Genomic DNA, 22922 nt, shown 5'->3' on the forward strand with positions numbered 1-22922 from the left:
TTTAAAAAAATAGTTTCTACTCTATTATTAGCAATTTTGTAGGCAGCAGGAGGGAATGATGGCATTTTGACTATTAAAATACCCTCGGAATTTGTATTCTTGATTCCAAGAAGAATTAAGAAAATAAAAATGCATTTTTCCTCGTGCATCATATATATTGAACTGTATGTTAAAGAAATAGTCATGAATTTAAGCTGCTGGGTGTAAACTAGCATTGATCCCTTCTAAACAGCTGTGCACTGTGGGCCCCATGAGTAGTCAAGTTTTACAGAAAGACCATGTCCCTGGCAGAACAAAAGTTTCCAACTGTTTTTGGAAGGAGAAGCTACTGTTACTTTCTATGAAGTCTCAAAGTAAATTGAGAAAAAAGAGAGGTAATAGAGTAAAAAGAAGAGAGGTCACGAAATCTCCAAGATCTAATCCTAGTTCTACTTAATTCATGATCTCCAGGGTCTCATATGTAAAAAGGCAGATGTCTGTGCCTTATCCACCTTATAGGATTGTAATAAGGCCCACATTAAAAAAAAAGAAGAAGAAACAAAGTGGGATATAGCTGGATCTGACCTCAGAAGATTTGATCTTGAATTCTGTTTGTCATTTAATAGCTTTGTCATCCTCAAGAATTTAGCATAGCAGCAACTCAATCTCTTAACTAAAGATAGATCTGGTCAACGTACTTCACAAGGTATGAAATGAGATACAGAAGTGTAAGTATAACAAAAGCCATTAAGTTCAATACAAGTTTAAATCATCATTAATATTTGTAAACTACACCCTCAAAGTATTACTCTTATGTCCCTGAACTTTCAAGAAAGGAGAGAAGCCTGGCTCAAGAAAACTCAAAAGCAATAGGGAAGAATCCACTGATAGGTGCTGGCCTGATGATTCGTATTGCACAGTACTACCAGAATTCAGATTTGTAGGACTCTTATATAATGTTTCCACATTTGGGGAACTGACACATGTGTCTTGGTTTATCGGACTATGAGCAATTGAGATGTTTTATAGGAAAGCTGGGTGACTACATTCTCTAGGACAGTGGTTCTCAAACTTTTTGTCTCAAGATCCCTCTACTCTCTTAAAATTGAGGACCCCAAAAAGCTTTTGTTTATGTAGGGCATATACAAATATGAAACTGAAAAAGCTTTTAAGTATTTATTAATTCACTTTAAAATAATAATAGAAATCTATTACTTGTTAATATAAATAACATTTTTAATGAAAAACAAGCATATTTTCAAAAAAAGAAATTTAGTGAGATGAGCGACATTGTTTTACATTTTTGCAAGTCTCTTTTGCAATGTCTGCCTTAATAGAAGACAGCTGGATTCTCATATATTCTTCTGCATTCATTTTGTTACCACATGTTGTTTCATGAGAAAATGTAATTGGGAAAGAAAGGAGTATTTTAATAGCCTTTTTCAGATAATTGTACTCTTCTCTGATACTACCTCCAAACTTAACAAGTAGTAGCTTCTTAAAGGTTAGTAGCAATGTAGAATCTGAAGCCATTTCAATATATTTTTTACAGCTGTTACATTAAAATCCATTGGGGTGGGCTTCCTTGGTGGCGCTGAGGTTAAGAATCCGCCTGCCAATGCAGGAGAAACAGGTTTGAGCCCTGGTCCGGGAAGATCCCACATGCCGTGGAGCAACTAAGCCCATGCACCACAACTACTGAGCCTGCACTCTAGAGCCTGCAAGCCACAACTACTGAGCCCGCGTGCCACAACTACTGAAGCCCACGTGCCTAGAGCCCGTGCTCCCAGCGAGAAGCCACCACAATGAGAAGCCTGCGCACCGCAACGAAGAGTAGCCCTGACTTGCCACAACTAGAGAGAGCCTGCGCGCAGCAACAAAGACCCAACGCAGCCAAAAATAAAAATAAGTAAAATAAAATAAATGTATATATATATATAAATCCATTGGGGTTTTTGCACTTTGAAGAGATCTTTAGCTGTACATGACTTCATAGCAACATACATTGGTCATTTTGAAAATACTGGCTCACTGAGACATATACATTTTAAATGCTGACACATTCATTGTAAAATATTTTAATCTCATTTGTTAAATATCACTACCAACTTCATCAAAAACACCTTTAAGAAACAGGAAGCTGTCAAGGTCATGGTGGCAAATGCAAGTTTTCTGACATATTACTGATACTGTCATTCAAAATCTTGAATCTCATCATCAGTTGATTTCCTTTAAGAGGCTCACTTCATTCATTTTTCAAAAAAATGTCTGCCAAATACCTAAGTCTGTATAGTTGGTTGTGTGTTAGTCAATCTTTCAAGATGGTGCTCCATGAAAAATATCAGCTGGTTTAGTTAGCAACTCAATTGCACAAGTGCTTTATGCCTATTTCCCTTTCCATCACACAGAATATTAAAAAAATATGTAGTCAAGGGTCAACATTTAATGTAATTAATAACTTTTACTGCTTCATCAAGGACATTCTTTTTTTTTGCTGCATTGGGTCTTTGCTGCTGCACATGGTCTTTCTCTAGTTGTGGTGAGCAGGGACTACTCTTCATTCTGGTGTAGTTCAGTAGTTGCAGTGTGTGGGCTCAGTAGTTGCGGCGTGCGGGCTCAGTAGTTCTGGCTCATGGGGTCTAGAGGGCAGGCTCAGTAGTTGTGGCGCACAGGCTTAGTTGCTCCGCGGCATGTGGGATCTTCCTGGACCAGGGATCGAACCCGTGTCTTCTGCATTGGCAGGCGGATTCTTAACCACTGTACCACCAGGAAGTCCCAAGGACATTCTTAAATTAAACTGGTTTTTGTGTTGTTTTGTTTTGAAACTATGAGTTTGCTGAAAGTGCCCCTTTTTCTATCTTAGGTCAACAAACTCGTTCTAAAACCAATTTCCTTTCCCTCTCCCTAAGACTTTACTCCTGCAAGAATCCCTTCTTTACCTTGTATTAGCAATTGCTCTCTTCATTTGATCACTTTCATCAGCATATAAACCTACCCTGATATTTCCCATCTTAAAAAATAAAACACACCAAAAAGGTTCCACATCCCCACAAATAAAAAACAAAACAAAAAACCCCCAAAGACCTCCCTTAAACCTAGTCTTTTCCAGTTATGAACCCACATGTCTATCTCACTGCACGAAAAACACCTCAGATGGGCTGTCTATCATCAATGGCACTTCCTCACTTCCTATTCACTCTTCAACACACCTGCTGCTCTACTGAAACTGCTCGTTAATGACGTCCATGTTCCCAAGTCCACTGGATACTTCATCTGACAGAGGAGTTCACATATTTAGTTGATTACTCTTTCCTTCCAGAAATTTACTTCTCTTAGTTTCCAAATTATTACTTTCTCCTGGTTTTGTCTCTACCCAACTGGCCATTCCTCACAGTCTTTGCTGGTTCGTCCTCCTCTATCCAACATCTAAATGTGATTTCCCAGGGCTAAATCCCACGGCATGTTTCTGTCTGCATCTGTCTCTCTCTGCTCTGGCTAGCTCTGCACTCTCTTCCTGGTTGATCGCACCTGGTTCCGTGGATTTAAACATCGTCTTTATATTGATGACTACCAAATTTGTACCTCTAGTAAATGACCTCCCACCCTGAGTTCCAGACCCATATATTCTGTTGCTTACTTGACGACTCTGCTTTGGATTTCTAAATGGCAACTGAAGCTTAACATTTCCAAAGCAGAACTTTTGGTTCTCCCAACCCCCGTGTCTCTTGGACCCTTCCCCATCTCAATAAACAGCATTTTCATACATCCAGCTGCTCATACACAAAACCTAGGAGTCATTCTTGATTACTCTTTTTCCTCCATCTCCCATATTCAATCCATTAATTCATCTCCCATAATATACTGCAACATATAACATTATATTAGTTTCAGGTATACAACATAATGATTCGATGTATGTATATACTGTGAAATAATCACTACGGTAAGTCAACATCCATCACCACACATAGTTACAAACTTTTTTTTTTCTTTTGGTGAAAACTGTTAAGATATACACTCTCAGCAACTTTTGAATATATAATATGGTATTAACTGTAGTCAACATGCTGTACATTATATCTCCAGGACTTACTTATTTTATAACTGTAAGTTGGTAGCTTTTGACAACCTTCATCCATTTCTACCACCCTCTACCCCCACCTGTGATAACCACCAATATGTTCTTTTTATCTATGAGTTTGGGTTTTGTTTTTTTTAAAATTTAGATTCCACATGAGTGAGATCATATGGTATTTAATTCATTTAGCATAATGCCCTCAAGGTCCATCCACATGTTGCAAATGCCAGGATTTCCTTCTTTTTATGGATGAATAATATTCTGTGTGTGTGTACACACGTACACACACCACATTTTCTTTATCTATTCATCCACTGATGGACACTTAGGTTATTTCCATGTCTTGGCTATTTTAAATAATGCTGCAATAAACATGGGGTGGGTACAGGAGGTATCTTTTCAAGTTAGTGTTTTCGTTTCCTTTGGACAAATACCCCAAAGTGGAAATGCTGGATCAAATGCTGCCCTTTTCACTTTGCAGGGTGATGATGAGGGTCGCATGGATATATATGTATATGTATCATAAACTATAAAGCTTTCCACAAACATAAGGTAAAAGTATTATAATTTTTGATTTACTACTTTTTATGCTCTAGGAACTAAAAGCAAACTAGTGTGCTATACACAAATACTAATATAATGTCCTTATAAACTTACTGACAATTATGGCAGGAGCTGGTTTCTTAAATCAACATTGATTACACTGTACCTGAATCTTACCAGGCCCATTCCTATAGTGTTGCAGGCTGCCCAACAGGGAAGACTATTTCCAGCCAAAGGGGCTGGCACTTGAAAAATATTAGTAAATGGTGCTAAGAACAAGGCATTTTGCTTTATTCACTTTCAAGACCCAACCCAGCATACACACCCCTTTAGACAATAGTGACAGGAAGAAGGCAAGCAGACCTTACCAACCCTTTCAGCTCTTCAAACAACACTTGAGGATTTCTACTTAAACGCCTGTCTGTCTTTCTAAGCTTGTGCTTTCAAAACTTGAGCTGGACTGATCCCAAATACTGAAGTAACAAATATTACTAAATTCTGTCATTTCCTCTACCAAAAAAGTGATTTTACTACTATTTCTGGCTGTGATGAAAGGTCCTATTGACTATTCAAATCCTCAACCAAGTTATGGATGCAGTATTAAATGACTTCACTCCTTTTTCTCTGGCACTTTAACACATGCCAATGCTTTCATCCACCTCCACTAACATGGCTTATAAATTACTGAGGTGGGACCATTTTAATGGTATGATTTGTTCACATCTCTAGAGTCTAAATGGGACTGACTGACAAGACAAACTCCTCTTTGACAACATGTATTGGTATATATGTATATAAAAATAAACCTTCACAAGTTGGAAATATCTTATTAATATAATACCTGGTTAGGAGCCATAATAATTAATGAGTTCTTTGAGTTGTTATAAGTTGAAATGTAAGAAAGTGATGGTAGTAAGGCTAAAGACAAAATGGAGTTAAAGTGAAAAAAGTTGAAGGTCAGAAATTTGCTAAAAGTTTCTTTCTAAATGCTCAGAAGAGGCTTTCTGAATGAGCCCTGAAACCTAAGAAAGTCTGTTTATAAGAAGTTTATTGTCATCTCCTTTTAAAACTGCCATCACAGTGATGAAAAAACACTAGAGAGCAAGATACTTGCTCCCTATGGAGTTAGAGTGGTTAACCCATTAAACGCACACACAAATGTAATCTCTCAATTTCAAAGAGTATAAAGTTGCAGAGGATACAAAATTACTAGAAGTAATCCATTTTTTAAACAGATGAATAAAACTAGTTCCACATACTCGTGGCCTTGGTTCAGTTAAGAATAAAATCAGAAGCTACCTGGGAAGTGCTCTAAAATGAGGACCAAACAGGTGCTAGAGCTGAGCCTGATGTGAAGGGCTGGCTGTCCCAAATTTTCCACTGCACATAGTCAGCCTCACTGTTGGTCTTGTTCTCAAAGCAAGCTGGGCTATTCTTAGCACCCCTTTATACCATACTTCGCCATTCCTATTGGGCCCCGAGAAGAAAGAATTAAGTGTGTGTGAGTGTGCACGTGTGTGTTTGAAGCTGGCATTTATGAGGAAATCCAGGGATTTCAGCCCTAGCCTTAATTAGGAGTAGGTTTCACCTGGAAACTTCCAACAGACTTCTGATCTTAGGCCTTATGTGTTTAAAGCAAGAAACAGAAAATAGGGCAAAGAGAGAAGAATCTCTGAACTTGGATCAGAACTTAGTTCTACTAAATGAGGCCAACCTTCCTGACATCCTGACTCCCAGACTCTGGACCCCAGTTTCCAGGTGCTCTTTTCTACCTTGGCTGACTTCACTGGAGGTACTCTCTAATTTACTTAGACCTCTTCTCCCTTAATGTATCCTTAGTCTGGCCCCTTCTTGACCATTTCTGTCTAAGTACCACCTTTTCTATGGTATGACATCTGTGATCAATAATGTGAGCTATGTAGCCTTGAAATTAAGGTCCTGTTTCCTAGACTGAGATACTCTTCTGCCAAAAATGGAGGGATGGAAAGCATCAGTGTGGGAAGAATGGCACATGGAAAGATGAGTCATGGGCCAGAGGCTGTGAGCGAGCCTGCTTGCCTGGAATGAAGAACATGAGCTGGATGGCAGTAATAATAAAAGCAGTATGAGTGTGAGGTTATAAGCAAATGATTAATCAAGGACTGCAAACTAGAAATTTGATCCAGTATCAGAAAAGTATGAGAGTCTTAATAAGAACCAATTTTTTAAAAAAACATTAAACTGAGATTAGATGAGGGGAAGAAAGGCAAAGATGACACCACGTGGAGGAATTATTCTAGATCCATCAGAAATGAATATGGGAATTGTTCAGTGAGTCTTCAGAATCATATGGATAAAAGGCAACTCAGGCTCATAAAAACAAAAGCATCACAAACCTTACTGCCTCTATAAAAAGGAAAGGCCTGAGGATACAGCTGATAATGTCACTAAATAACAGCCAAACAGTGGGATCTCCTCCATGTGACATTCCAATTGGAAGGATGTCCAAATAAAAACAAGGCGCTGAAGCTGATCTTCCTTTACAACTAGAAAATTTATGGCATGTCTACCTCTTGAAGTAGAGCCAAGTGAGCTAAGGATATGCTATATATTTCTTTCAGGAAAATGCAAACCCAAGCATCTGATAGCCTTTCTATGGCACGTGGAAAGGCATTAAGTGAGATACGAACTGGTGTGATGTTGGGAGAGCCATAAAAATCCAAGCTGGGTTAGAAGGACCATGTGCTTGGTCTTTTCTTTGGGGCCATGGATAATAGATGAGGAGACTATTAGGGACTTGCGAAAGTCAGTAAACCTGTACTCCGTAAACAACTCCCAATGCAAAATGAGCCCCCAGAAGTGGTCTAAGAGAAGAAAGCTGTGTGAGAAGAAAGCTATTATCAGTCAAGCTGTAGAGGCAAGAGGTTATAAAGCCCACACATTCAGGTACAGTCTACTAGCAGGTAACAATTCAGTAAATGGCTTCTGAGTTTAGCAGGAGGATTGCAATTTGTACACATTGCTTCTTTGTGGTATTTATAATGGCACAGAAAAGGACTGTGGCCGAAAAAGAACTTTGCATTATCACTGTAACTAGTTAAATAGGAGTCAACTGTAGTACTTATTCATAAAGAGGGTTAGAGATCCAAGGAAGCAGGCTGCATATGGGAAGTAGGAGGGGAGTAAAGAGGAGTTACTTACCTGTGCTATATTTTTGTTCAGAAGATAGACACCGTAATCAAACTGCAACTTCTCCCCTCCTTTTGGGTATAATGGAAACCTAAAAAAGGTAAAGAAGGGTCAGAAGTTTTCAAAAACTTAAGTAAAACAACCTCCAAGTTGTTGACAAAGGCAGAAGTTTCCTGCATACAGCATACACATCTGAAGACTTGGACTAAGTCACTTATATAGTCATTGTAACCTATTATCTTAATACCTTCATAACATTAGTCAAATCAGAATGATGGCTGCTTTGTTTCAAAGAAAAAATTGAATAGGTCATGCAATAAGGGACAAATATATAAGAAAGTGACCCACTATCCTCAAGGAGTTGAGGCCACTATGTCTCATATTTATATATCATAAACCTACCACCCTGAGATTAAGATCCTAGAATTTTTTCTCCTCTAATACTTTGGACCTGACATCTCAACTTCTACTAAAAGGGACAGAAAGATTAAGAAAAATATCAGACGTGAAAGCGATATCTAAGGTTTCTGTTGCTTCTGAGGTGGCTAGTCAAATCCACAGCACCAATGAGCAAAAATTCATTCACATTTGCAGGGGTGGCTATTTGGATGTTACTTCTCCAAGGCAAGGTACTCATGCCATAGAGTTCTCATAAGACTTTTCCATTTTAACCTGATTCACTGAAGCAACAAAGGCATGAGATCTGTAGATCTTTATAAAAGTAATGAGTTATTTTAGGGAGTAAGTTTCCTTCACTATTTCCCTTTTCCTACTCCTGCAAATGAAGAAGAAAAGGTTAGAGTATATCTATGTTCTAGTCATATTTTCCCCTGATTCTCAAGACCAAGCATGCATTTTGGCCTCTGCAACAGATTGATCTGTCTACAAACAGATCAATCACAACTTAGAGTCAAGAACTTTACTTTCCTTAGTTTTGCAATATCTGACTATTCTTAAGAATAACATAACCTTACAGAAATAAATGGTAGGTGACAATTACTGGATATTCTTACTTCCAATTGTGTTTTAATTGAGGAAAAGATACATTCCATAATGCTTGGAGGATATTGTTTTCTAGGGAAAATGAAAGAAAGCAAACAGAATTTAAAGCTTTATATTAAATTCTCGAGTTGCTGATTACATAATGTCCAAAAGGTAAATTTGTCATACTGTAAAATTACAGGCACTGGGGAGCGAGCAAGGTCATGATCTGTCTGTATTCTCTACAGCGGAACACCAAATGCTTCATACACCCATCAAGAAGATATAGCCTTGTATTTAACTGAAGCTATAAAAAATAAACTAGGACATACAGTTTGGCCCTAAACTGAGATGCATTAAAAATGACAGCAAAGCAAATTTGGGATAAGCAAAGTATAACACACCAGGCTTTTACAGGGTATCTGGGAATCATTCAAACTTGTATGGGGTAGCCTGCAAAGAAACTACTGAACTGAAAGGATATATCAACAAAGGGGCAATTATGAAGAAATTTACTAGAGTCCTAAAGCTCTATGCTGTATAGTTGTTATACTATAAACCATTACATGTAGACTATTGCATAGCCCTCCAAACTCACAAATATCTCCACTGCCACTTTATAAATGCAGAAACTGTTTCAAATGTTGGAAAAGTAAACTGAAATAAACATACATTGAAAACCAAGCCTCTGAATCCTGAAGAATGGATCTTATGACACTGACTTTATTACTTCATTGGGACTTCTTTATAGAAAGAAAGAGCCCCAAGGTGTGTATGTACCATTAAAACAAATCTAAAGAGTGATTAGAGCCAAAGGTTCAAATAGGGAAACTTTAAGACAGATCAAATATTAGGACAGAGTTCACACCTTATATTGCTTTCAAATTCTTAAGGGGTCATGTCAAGTTGAACAGTATAATAGCTTCTAACCATTACACAGTCATCTTACTCTGTGAAAGTACATGGATTTATAGATCTACTAAGCAATCTAGAAAAATGAAATCCATCTAAAAGGGTAAAACCTATTACCATCAGGACATAAGATACAAATCAAAGGCATCTTAATTCAATATACACAGAAAATCTCATTAGCAAACTGCAGAAGGTTTAGATAAGAATGTGGTCATTCAAGTACAACCAGAAAAATGTCCTTAGCACCATAAATAGAATTAATTTAAGGGAGTATTAGATTAAATAACTAGAGGAATAACTATACATTTCCTGTTATTATACTTTTACAGAAAATGTGATGAAAATGAGCAATATTAAATTCTTTTCCAAATTAAATTATATTTCCAAGTTGAAAAATTCACTGACTCTTCCTGGTAAAAGTCAATGAATTTAGAAAGCAATAAACAGATTATCTGTGAAGATGGTTTGGAGCTCTTTAGTACCTAGTAATTTCTGTGTGATTAAAGAATTATGACATGAATACCAAAAAGCCAATGTGATCCCAGGCTGTATTAACAGAAAGAGAGCAGATAACCAGGGAACATGCTAGTGCCAACTATCAATACTTAGTACTGGGTCAGATGATACTGACAGATCTGTTTAGCTCTGGGAGTTAATACTTCTTTTTACAAGTATACAGATAAATAACTGGAACCTTTCTTATAGATTGTTTCTTATAGGTTTTGTAATAATCTCATTTGACTATAAAAAGCATGCAGTGAAGCAGAGTGGTCCACTGCTTTTGTTATTTAAAAGAAACTAACTTGCCTTGGTCACCTACTTAGTGGAAAAGATATGACTCCTCAGCATTAGGTCTTCAGTTATATACTCAGTATTCTTTCTATTGTCACTGGGTCCTTTAGAGAAGAACACCCAGGATGATTAGAAGAATGGGAGCCATAGTTTTGAGAGAAATGGTTGAGGAACCACAGGTGTTTAGCTTGGAGGGCAGAAGTCTCATGGACAACAATGAAGGATTTTCAGAGAGAAAAAAAGCTGGTTTTGTTCTCATGGCTTCAAGCAGGAAAACCCAAAGTTGATGGCAAAAAGTTACAGGAACGTTGATGTCACCACAGCATTAGTCAAAATCCAAAAGATCTTGAGTAGAGGAAGCCGGTCAACCAATAATAACCATGTGGTGAGCTGTAGCGGCTGTGGTGGTAGTGGCCGGGGAGCCTGGTCCCCGCTGGCACCATGCTTCACTTGTGGCTGCTGAAAACAGCTCAGAATCACCCACTGTTGGTGGAGCTCAAAAACGGGGAGACGTACAATGGGCATCTGGTGAGCTGCGACAACTGGACGAACATCAACTTGTGTGAGGTGATCTGCAAGTCTAGGGACAGGGACAAGTTCTGGCTGATGCCCGAGCGCTACATCCACGGCAGCACCATCAAGTACCTGCACATCCCCGATGAGATCATCGACATGGTCAGGGAGGAGGTGGCGGCCAAGGGCAGTGGTTGTGGTGGCCTGCAGCAGCAGAAGCGACAGAAGGGCCATGGCACTGGGGGTGCTGGGCGAGGAGGCATCCCAGGAACCAGCAGAGATCAGCCAGAAAGGAGGCCGGGCAGAGAGGCGGGCAAACAGTGAGCCGCCTGCCCCTCTGTTCCCTAGAGCCTGAGCCGCAACCACCGAGCATCTGCTCCCACCCCCGAGGCCGCTTTTCTACGTTCCAGTTTATGAGTCTGTTCAGAACAAAACAAAGAGGCAGGTGTCCGGGTAGGACCCCCTGCCTGTCATCTGTGATCCTCTTCTTGTTTTGTTAGCCAGGAGTTCTACAGTTGGAAAATGTTATTCTGTGCTTCTGGTTTTGTGAAGTTGCAGCAGACTTGATTCCTGGAAGATTCTGTATGTAATGCATCTTTAAAGGCCTCACTCTTTCTTGTTTTAAGGCCAGGCATTTTCCAAACAGGTCTGTTTTGCATTTTGTGTTAGATCCCTGTGAGGTGAACAGAGGGGAGGTTTTTATTTTAAGCTGTTTGCATTAAGACTGACAGCCTGGAGAATTTCCTGAAACACGGACCCCAAAACTGCCTTTTCAAAATGAATCCAGATGAACCTTTGTCTCAGAAGTTGTTCTGGGGGACAGCACTGGGCCCCATCCCATCACTTCCTCTCTCCCTCTGTGTGTGACAAAAAAACCCAACAAAACAAAACAAAAAAACAAAAAACTACAACAATGAAAACAAAAACAAAAAACCCCCATGCATTCAGGGGTCTAGTGGGCTGAACGGTGGTCCCCCCGAAACGTATGTCCATATCTGGAAACCCAGAACCTGTGAATGCAACATTATTTGGGAAAAGGGTAAGAATCTTGAGATTAGAATATCCTTGAATATCCGGTTGGGCCCTAACTCCAGTTAAGTGTCCTTATAAGGACACAGAGGAGAGACACAGAGAAGAGAAGGTCACCTGAAGATGGAAGCAGAGATTCGAGTTACACAGCCACAAGCCAAGGAATGCCTGGAGCCAGCAGAAGCTGGAAACGGCAAGGTAAGAATCTCCCCTAGAGCTTTCGGTGCCCTGCTGACACCTTGATTTTGGACTTCTGGCCTCCAGACTATGACAGAATAAATTTCTGCTACTTTAAGTCACCTAGTCTGTGGTAATTTGTTACAGCAGCCCTAGAGCCTAACACGGGGGGAATCAAACACTGGATGGCCCATTGGACTCGATGAGGAATAATATCTCATCCATCTCCAAGATTCTGTAATTCTGAATATGCCAAAATACATATATTGAATATAACTTCATATTTCCTTCAGGAACCAAGAAAATATTTCAAGAGTATAATGCCAAAGGGTCACGATGATAGGCATCAGCTAAGGCTGCAAAGTAGACCTACTGAAGTGCTAGCAAATGAAATGTGAGAAAAAGAGATTAATATGTATGGTCTGAAAGTAGGGAAAGTTTTAAAATTAAATTTATATATATATATAAATATTGTATATAATACATATTCAAATTACTTCACATGTGTGTATGTATATATGAAGGATATGCCACAATCAATTTGGAATAAAACTGTAAAAGAAATTTATGTTGAACCTTTCTTACTTTCAAAAGATACAATTATTATAAGCCCTTCCCTCTCCTCCCCAAACCAGACATTTTTTAAAAGGACTCCAAATTGGTTAGTGGACTCCAAATTGGTTAGTTTCTTGCCTTCACCTTCGGAGCCCCACATCCACGCCTGGTTCTTTGATGGCTCAGCTGGGGATGAGGATATGGCTATAGTTAATTCAAAATTTTTATTATGCATATTAAGATCACTTCTGCTCAATGTGTTTGTAGAAAATGTGACAACACATCCTCAATATGTTCTGAGGCCATGAGTTTACTTCAAACTCAACTTACTTTCTCCTGTCTAGATTAGTCTTCTCTCACAACTTCTATCAGTTACTCAGGGTTAGAGTGGCATTCAATTTTTACCCTTTTTTACATCTTATATATGCAGTGATTCACCAGGTCAACAAGCCATTTTTCCTGTGAAACATTCTCATCTCTCTGTTCCCATTGGCACTCTAGAAAGTTCTTTGTTGTTGTGTGGACTGTGGGATGTTTAGCAGCATTCCTGTCCTCTACTCACTAGAAGGTAGTATCATTATTTTCCTTCTTAAGTAAGACTTTTTATCATGTCACTTAGCAGCCATGCTTCCTAACCAGTTATTGTTTTAAATTTCAACTTCTCTGCCTAGCTTTCAAGGCCTTAGTGATCTGAACTGTCAGAGTTATTTGCAACCTTACTCTGTTCAAGTGGTTTTCTCATAGTCTCATGAACATACCAAGCTCATTTCTCTCTGCCTTTGTACACTTCCTGAAAATGCCCATGTCTCTCCTTCCTTCCACCTGGCACAGTAAAAGAGACTACTCTGTTCTACTTTGTCATGACTAAAAAAAGAAAAATTCACATTTTTCTGCTGAGCTGTAGAATAACACTAAAGCTTTATCTATAATTCATTCCAAGTTGATGAGGATGCAGTAAAACTGTAAGGCAGGCCAGAGGCACACAAGATAAGAAATGGCTGGAGCAGAGTGAGGGAAAAGGAAGAGGAGATGAAGTGAGCAAGGTAATGGGTCCAGATCACACAAGGTCTAGTAGGTCAGAGTAAGGACAGAGGGGAAGCTCTGGAGGATTCTGAAAAGATGAGAGACACAGATGCTTTGGCTTCTCTGAGAGAACAAACTGCAGGGGAGGAAGAAAGGAAACATGGAGAGGCTACTGCAAAGACCCAGCCAAGAAAAGAGGGTGGTATAAACCAGGATGGTAGCTGTGAAAGTGGTGAGGAGTAACTGAATTCTCGTATTTTGAAGATAGAGCCAAATGATTTGTTGAAAGATCTTATATGAGGTGTGAGAGGCAGAGGAGTCAAGGATAACTTCAGAGTTTTGGGCCTAAATAACTGATAAAATGAGGCTGTCATCTTAATTTGATAAAAGTACAGGCGACATTAAAATAGACAGGTAGGGGGTGGGGTGAGGAACAGAGTATGAGTGCTCAGTGCTAGAAGATTGGGCTGGAGAGGTCAGCAGGGACTAGACTGCACAGGGTCCTGTAAACCACAAGACATCTAGACTATATCCTTAAGGACAATGGGAGGATAATTAGAGATTTCTTAAGCACGAGAGTGACAGAATTGGGGTTTATATTTCTTAAAGACCACTCTGGCCACAGTGCAGTAAATGAATGGGAACAAGACCTGCTTAGGAGGCTGCTGCAATGGTTCAGACCAGAATGGTGATGGTTTTGATTAGGGTTCCAGTAGTGAAGAGGAACATATGTGAATAGATTTGAGCTATGATTTGTAGGTAGAGTGCAACACTCTGTGATAGACAGTTGTGACAGTGGTGAAGACAGAGGGGTCAAAGATGACCCTTCGGTTTCCTGATTGAGTAACTAGGTAGAGAGTGGTGTCTATGAACTGAGATAGGGAATGCTGAGGAGGAGCAGGTGTATATACTTTACATGTATATAATACAGGTAATATATTTTACATAAAATATTCTTATACATAAAGTTAAGAGAAATTTGGGGTAAAAATATCAAGAATTACAAAACCTTAAAGGGAAACTGAAACCCAGGTGTGAATGAGATGGCCTAAAAAAAATAATAAAGAAGAGGGTTGTTTCAGAGCCTTAAGAATATCAACAAGAGATGGGGAGGGCTTCCCTGGTGGCGCAGTGGTTGAGAATCCGCCTGCCGATGCAGGGGACACGGTTCGTGCCCCGGTCCGGGAAGATCCCACATGCCGCGGAGCGGCTGGGCCCGTGAGCCATGGCCGCTGAGCCTGCGCGTCTGGAGCCTGTTGGCCGCTGAGCCTGCGCTCCGCAACGGGAGAGGCCACAACAGTGAGAGACCCGCGTATCACAAAAAAAAAAAAAAAAAAAAAGAGATGGGGAAATGAAAAGGGGCCTGAGAAGGACTGCTCAGAAAGATTTGAGGAAAACCAAGTGTCTCACCAGAAAAGCACAGAGAAAGTGTTAATTTAAGAAGGAAGATATCATCAGTAGTCAAATGCTGCTGACAGTGGAAGCAACGGAGACATGAAGACATGTCTACTGGATGTAATTACATGAATTCATTGGTAGGTACCTTTGGTAATACGGTAAACACAAGTTTAATGAAGCAGTGGGAGATGAAGGAAGACTGGTGTGAGTTCAGGAGTGACGAGGTGAGGAAAGGGAGATGATGTGGTTTGCCACAATGAGAAGAGAGCTCAGTAACATGGTGAAGCATAGTGGGATGCCCTGAGAAGGTGAGAGGGAACAGGGTCTCATCCTACAGGTGGTGAGAGCACAGGAGAAGGATTTGCCTTAGATGGCAGGTGGGCCAAGTCTCCCATTATAACAGGAAGGATGAAAGAAACTGATCACTATGGAAACAGTTTATTCACTCAACAATTCTTCACTGAACTCACATTGTGTGCCAGGTATAGTGCTAGGTGGTGGGGATACAAGGGTGAGCAAACACAGACAATGGAGCTTAAAGTCCAGTGGAACAGACAGACATTGCTCACATAATCACACCAACAAATACATAATTTATAAATTAAGTACTCTGAAGGAAAGGAACACTATTCCAGAAAAGAGGTGGACAAAAAGACTGAGAGAGTCAGGGAAGACTTCTGAAAGTGACATTTTAGCTGAGACCTCAAAGATGAGTAGGGGACTTCCCTGGTGGTCCGGTGGTTAAGACTCTGTGCTCCCAATGCAGGGGGCCCGGGGTTCAATCCCTGGTCGGGGAACTAGATCCCGCGTGCCGCAACTAAAAGAGCCCACATGCCGTAACTAAGACCCAGTGCAGACAAATAAATAAATAAATAATTTTTTTTTTTTTTTTAAAAAAGAGATGAGTAGGAGCTAAGGGAAGGAATGTTCCAACTAAAGGAAGCAGTGTATGTAAAGAACCACTGCAGGGGTAAGCACGCTGCTTCATGGAATTAAAAGAAGGACAGTATAGTTGGTCTGAGGGGAGTTCTGGTGAGAGAGGAAGCTAAAGCTGGATAGGAAGGTAGACTAAGCAGGGCCCTCTAGACCATGTCAGACCGTAGTCTGATTTTTTTTCCTAAGAGAAATAAGAAACCATGGAAGGACTTTAAACAAAGGTGTAACTTGCTTAGATTTTCATTTGATACATTCCTTCTTTAATTAACCCTTCCTCCTTGAACCTTCCTGACAATGACCCATATGCATTTTGGAAAAAAAATATGCTGATTGCTGTGGAGAATGGTTTAGAGAAGGTGAGACCAGCGTGTTGCAGTAATCTAGGTGAGAGATCACGGTTGCTTAGACTAACGCGGTGATATTAGAAATGGAAAAAAGGAGACTAATTTGGAAGACTTTTAGGAGATAAATCATAAAGATTTGGTTATGGTTTGGAAGTGAAGGGTGATGGATAGAGAGGGATCATGAAGAACTCAATGTTTTGTTTTGCCCAAATGAATGAAAGTTTGATCAAATGGTAGAACAACTTCAACAAAGAAATGTAATAGCACTGCTGAGCACTACTGAGAGCCCAGAAATGGTAATTAATCATGAGTTTATGATACTATTGCGTGACTCTCTACACATCTGCTTGGGTGCAGCAGATACAGAGAAAATGGACAACAGGGCTGTAAGAATGACAAAAAGTCACGAGGGGGGGGCGGGGGCAAGACAAAGGTGTTACTAAAATAATGGGGCATATAATCTAAACTAGATAAAAAAGCCAGGTCTGAAGGTCACCAAGAAGAACAATGAACAAGAGGCTAACACACAAGCTGAAGGAGCTGAGGTAGTCATCAGAGAGGAGGATGCCTGAATCAGATTCTGGATGTGGACTGCAAGAAATGATGACATGATTCAGAGAGTAACCAGGAGAGTAGATAAAAACTATGGGATGCAAGAGATTGCTGGTGCCAAAAGATCAAGAAAATTAAAGGCTAGGGTGTTGAATGAATCATCCACTTGTGTGTTAGTGTCACCCATAACAGCAAGATTTTGAATAGAAAGAGAAAGACTGTTCGTTTCTCTTTCCTATGCTGCCTGTTTCTTGTTTCTCTGTTGCCAAAACACATGATGAGTAATGGAGTTATAACGGAGAGACCGAAAGAGTGGTAAAGCTGAAGGGCATATGTCTCAGAGGAATAGGTTTTCGTATGTTTGCTTTGCCAGGGTAAAGAGGTAAGAATCTAGAAAAACCAATGAGAGGAAGAAAACCCCAATCTCATCTCCTGAATCTGAATACCTACTAGCACATAAGAAAATTAATAGCTACTAAATGGGTACTCGTGGGGTCCTTAGGGAAAATTCAATTTCAGTTAGGGCAAGAGATAGGCTGAACTCCCTGAGAAGAGCCTGAAGATATAGGAGAATTTGCTGATTATACAGATGCACTTTCAGAGGAAGCAGCTGGAGGACAAGAGGGCTGGGTCAGGGTCGACAAAGGAGGGGGCATTTTGAAGATGATGGAGATGATAACAAAAGGTTTTGATGTGTTTCAATGGAAGGTTGAGGTATTCCCATCTGGTAGCTTTTATTTTCTCTATAAAGGCAGAAATGGGATGATTTATCAAGAAGGAAAGGGACAACTGGGGATGGGGAAAAAAGGGAGAAGGTTTAAGACTGTCATGTAGAAGGAGAATCAGATATCTAGGATGTATTAGTCCAACTGAAATAGATGACTTGAATTTACAGTGCTCCAATCTTTCCAACAGTTTGATTTCTTTTCCCATAGGTAAGTGGGTTAGAGGAAAGGATGATGGGATAATAATATTTAGGAATATTGAAAAGAGAGAAACTACAAGCGTGAAACCACTAGGGTAATGACAGTGGCCTAGCCAGGGCAGGAAGATGGGGGCAGTCTATAAGGAGGTACATAAATCTGCAGAGACTTTTAAAATGATAATAAAATGGGTTAAAAACAATGAATCTAATGCCCAATGGCAGTGATAAAATAATCCTCCCCCCCAAAAAATCTTTTGTTGGTCTAAGTTCTAAACAATTGCTGCAGTGACTGTTTGATTTCTATATGTATGGAATCTTCAAATCAGGATGTTTTCATTATGCATATGCTAATAAATATTATATCAACACAGAAGTTAATTCAAAGAACTCCCAGCTGTACAGTCAGCCCAACGAAGTGGACTAAACTACACACTTCCAATTTGATTAAATTTCAAATGGTTTGGAATTTTCGAAGCTTCCTTTGGACACAGTTTGTGTCCCCAGACTGTCTGGTGTAACATATTCCCACATATTCCCGTGTTTAAACAGTAGGTTCAAAATAAACAATGATAGCAATGTGCAATTTTTCTTAGTTCTGAATATTTTTTTTCCCTGGTGTAGTTTTAGATAAGGTTATTCAGATACAAAAATATTTACAATCAGCCTTGAACAAGGTACAGTAAAATACAAACCTTTAAAATTGCTCCCTGAAGATGGGCACACAGAAACTGTTCAAAAGAAAAAGTATATATACGTATATTTTTTTCAATAAAAGAAAACTTACTGCTTTTCTTTTTTGGCTATTATCATCTGCTTCATGTGATGATTATTACTGAAAATAATTTTATCATATAGAGAAAGAGGTGTTGAAAATGATCTACTCCAAGTGTCAAAACACTAGGTACATGCTACTGAGAAGTGGTTTTGAATTGACATTACCTTCTCTAGACCCAGAGACATGGGAGGTAGAAGAAACAGTTCTCCTCTTGAGAAGGCTCCAGGGTAAATGATACTTTCAGAAGAGAGCCAGTGATTTTACTTACCTCTAGCAGCTGTATACTACACATATATAGTAAAGAGGTTGAAGACTTGTATATATTATAGTCACTGAAGAGGGGTTTCAGAAAACACAGAGGAAAGGTCTAGGAGGCAAGTGAGGAGAGAGAGATAATAGATGAAAGGAGAAGCAGCAAACAAAAGATAACAGTGTTGAAAAAATTCATGGGCAGAGGGTGACAAAAGTTCTTATATAAGAGTAAGAAGAAGAGCGATCTTCCCCTCTCCTCCTTTGGGGAAGGAAGAGAGAATGTATAATAGGGAATCATATATACCAGTGATAAAAAGATATTAAATTTGATATAACAAGTAATAAGATGCCATCACAAGTTTTTAAAGGAGAAATTACATAATGAAAAGATTTACATCAGATTATTCTCTTTGCCAATATTACATATAGTTCTTTAGACAGAGCTGTACTAAAAAGAGAAGGGAATTTCAGGGAAATTGAATTCCAAATAATTTCAGTAAGAAGGTTAAAAAAATCCCCATTTTCAAAAAACTTTGTAAGTTGCAGGGTTGTAAAAATTGTTCAAGAATTCAGAATCAATTTCCTTGTAGAAACCTTCCAGTTTTTCCACACCCTTTTAGTAACTGTTGAAAAATATTCTACAAGCAAATTTCAGTGAACAGAGCAAAATTAAAGGATGGAAACAATGTCTATTTTAATAGTCATTTTTATAAAATAAAAATTCTGCCAAGTAAATCAAAATCACATTCCACAACATTAACAGCCATCCTGCTTTTGCCCAGGTTTAACAGCACCTGTTTCTCACAAAAATCTGTAGTTTTTTTTTTTTTTTTAACTACAATTAAGCATGCAAGGTGCATAAACCTACATACTTGGTAATGCCAAAAGATGTTTCCATCTGGAATATGAATTTGGAAGAAAAACTGCTCACCATTTTAAATTTCTACTTCACAATGTGTGCACATAATATAGATTTGCTTAAATATATCAGTGCAACTAATGGTATATGCTCTGTAGGCTCAAACCTTAACATCAAATTTATTTATTTAATTATAATACCTATCTCTGGGGGGAGAAGAAAAGTAGAGAGGTGATTTAGCTGTAATTAGAAGTTAAGCTCTGAAGTCACAAAGGAATAGACTCAGGCCCCCAGCTTTGTTACTTAACTTGGGCATACTACTCTGAACCTGTTTTCAAATCTCTAAAATGGGTTTAATAACATCAATCTTCCAGGACTGCTTGTGAGAATTAAACTAAACAAAAAAAAGCGAAGACCCAGCAGTTACCAGGATACAGTAGGCATTCAATTATCATTATTACTATGTGTCACCTCCCCAGTACCTATCTGTAAGTGACACAAGAGAAGATACTATGTTTGCTGTACATTAATAGGAGGCAAGGAACTCCAGCACCAGAGTAAAAGAGCCAGTGAGCACTGCCAAAATAACAACAGGGATGCTGATGCTGGATTTTATTTACTGAATATCTATTATGCATTAGGTATTGCACTTAGCATACATTATCAGTACAATACAAGCACTTGTCCTATTACAGGCACTGTTATTGAGGTGCCCAAGGTCACAGTCTTTTCTAACACTCAACTACAACCACAGATCTTACCCCACTCGACCTCACTCCTGCCCCAAGTTGGGATTAGCTATTCCTCTCTCATAAAACCCTGTACACTCACCAACACAGGACCTTTGACACTATTTTAATTGCATGTTTATGCCTCTGTATCCTTCCACAAGAATGGAAACTGTTATTAATACTGTATCCTAGTTCCTCGAGCACAATGTCTGGAACATTTTTACCTGTTTAATGGAGGGAGGAGTAAATGTAGGGATGAAGTAGTAGAGCTAGAATTCCAACTGGTGCCTTTTGACTCCTCATCTTAAACTAATTCTACACTATGGACTCAAGCCCCACCTCCGTCCAGTAATAATCCCATTTTGTAAATTTGTATTATTTTGTAAATTTCACTTAGTCAAGATTTCTATTAAAAATTCGTGGGATTTCTTCAACTCACAAATGAGATGTTCATGAACCAAATTATTACCAAATTTACCACTGATTTCATAAGCTGGCACCTTGAAAACAACCAAATCTAGCTTTTATGTGGCAACCTTTTGGGTTTAGTAAGTCAAAAAGGCAGCGAATGTTGACACCAATAACTATAGATCTTATTAAAGTCCAAAATGCAACTCCTAAAATCCTAGTAACAATATTGCATACATTTATTACTTTGGAGACTTACATAAAGCAAAGCAGACAAAAAGCTTGGAAATAAATCCACACATTTTTGAAATATCTGCTTAATTTCACTAAATTGATTTTTCAATAACTGTGTGCATAAATCTGTTAACTACCTAAGTTTAAAGGTTAATTCAAGATCATCTATCAGAAAGCCTAAAAACTTCTACCTGCTTTCTAGATGTCAAAGCTCAAAATTGCATACATAAGTTAGCTAAAGTCAGTGTTCTAGAATGAACAGGCTGTCTACAAATTCCATATATTCAGAATATATTTGAGAAAGATGTATTTCAATTATGGAATTGCAAAAGGAATTACCTCAACTCATAATTTTACCCAATTTCAGCACACAAAAAGACAATTTAAAGGCCCTTAAAATCTTTCTGTTTAAGTATGGATTTCACAGGAGGAGGAAACTTGAAGAATCACTGATCTGGGAGCAACCAATGCTAACACCTAGGTTGTCATAATCAATCTGCTTTAATTATCAACAAGTTTTTCCCATTTCTGACCAGTCATTTGGAGCTGACCTTTGACAAGTAGTTACAAGTCATCGAAATCTCATTTTATTTTATAGCCTCATATTTGTTACTGGGCTAATCTTTACCTGTTCTACATCACACAACAGCTTACATATTTGAATGGCCCAGCAGTAAATTTCCATGGTCCCCTTGGGTCAGTCAGATGTTAGCTGTTAAGTAAAGCTAAAAGGATCTATGCTTCATAAATTTCCTTCAGGGTCCACATTTGCTCTTACAGGCTAGGCTTTCAAGCCCAAACATCTTTATAGCTATGTGCAGTGATTTATTAACTCCTCCTTGTTTTTATCCAAAAAGATCAATCACATATGTATCAATAAGCTGGTGTGCTGGTGACTGCTTTTTATTGTACATATAACCACCTGCCTTTAATACAAACTTGAGTCTAAAGCTTTTGTAAGCTATTGCAGGATTTTAACAACCTTCACCTGTTTCTAATTTGGTACAAAACATATGGTTTAGCTCTGCTATTTTGTTCTAAGCCAGCCTTTCCTCTTATGGACCCAACAATATAAAAGAAAACAAGTCCAGAGCACAAAAACCTAAATTTGGAGGATGTTATACACACACACACTTGGCCCATTACTTCTGAATAGCAGTTTTGACATATAACAGGAATAAATTAAGTTTCCTTTTTTATTTTTTAAATTTTTATTTATTTATTTTAACATCTTTATTGGAATATAATTGCTTTACATTGTTGTGTTAGTTTCTGTTGTTTAACAAAGTGAATCAGCTATATGTATACATATATCCCCATATCCCCTCCCTCTTGCGTCTCCCTGCCACCCTTCCTATCCCACCCCTCTAGGTGGTCACAAAGCACCGAGCTGATCTCCCTGTGCTATGCAGCTGCTTTCCACTAGCTATCTATTTTACATTTGGTAGTGTATATAAACTCAAAATGGATTAAAGACCTAAATGTAAATTATTTTACAGTTATGAAATAATTACATTCCTTTGCAAACAATTAGATGTGTCCTACATTACTCTTGAGGTTTCTAAGAATTATGTTCAAACTGTGAAAATGGCTGTTTAACCTTAGGACCTCAAAAAAGGTAATAGCCCTATCTAGTTGCCTGTGAAGTTACAGAAGAGAGTTCCTATCTTTACATTCAGGAAACTATATTTGGCCAGGTGAAACCAAGGTTTTCTTTTCTCTTTCCTTATCCCTCTCTAAATTAGACCAAAAGTTTAA

The 22922-nt window shown here is 38.7% G+C and overlaps 1 protein-coding gene and 1 pseudogene across 1 annotated transcript in view; one reads left to right on the top strand and one right to left on the bottom strand.

Moving 5' to 3' along the window:
- Positions 1-22922, bottom strand: part of UVRAG (UV radiation resistance associated) — a 383943-nt gene that overhangs the window by 95535 nt on the left and 265486 nt on the right. Inside the window, 1 exon segment of the mRNA XM_059067816.2 lies at positions 7781-7859. Coding sequence (XP_058923799.1) covers positions 7781-7859 — 79 coding nt within the window.
- LOC131759140 (U6 snRNA-associated Sm-like protein LSm4 pseudogene) lies at positions 10895-11290 on the top strand (annotated as a pseudogene).

Source organism: Kogia breviceps, chromosome 7 (assembly GCF_026419965.1).
Source record: "Kogia breviceps isolate mKogBre1 chromosome 7, mKogBre1 haplotype 1, whole genome shotgun sequence".
Taxonomy (NCBI): Eukaryota; Metazoa; Chordata; class Mammalia; order Artiodactyla; family Physeteridae; genus Kogia; species Kogia breviceps.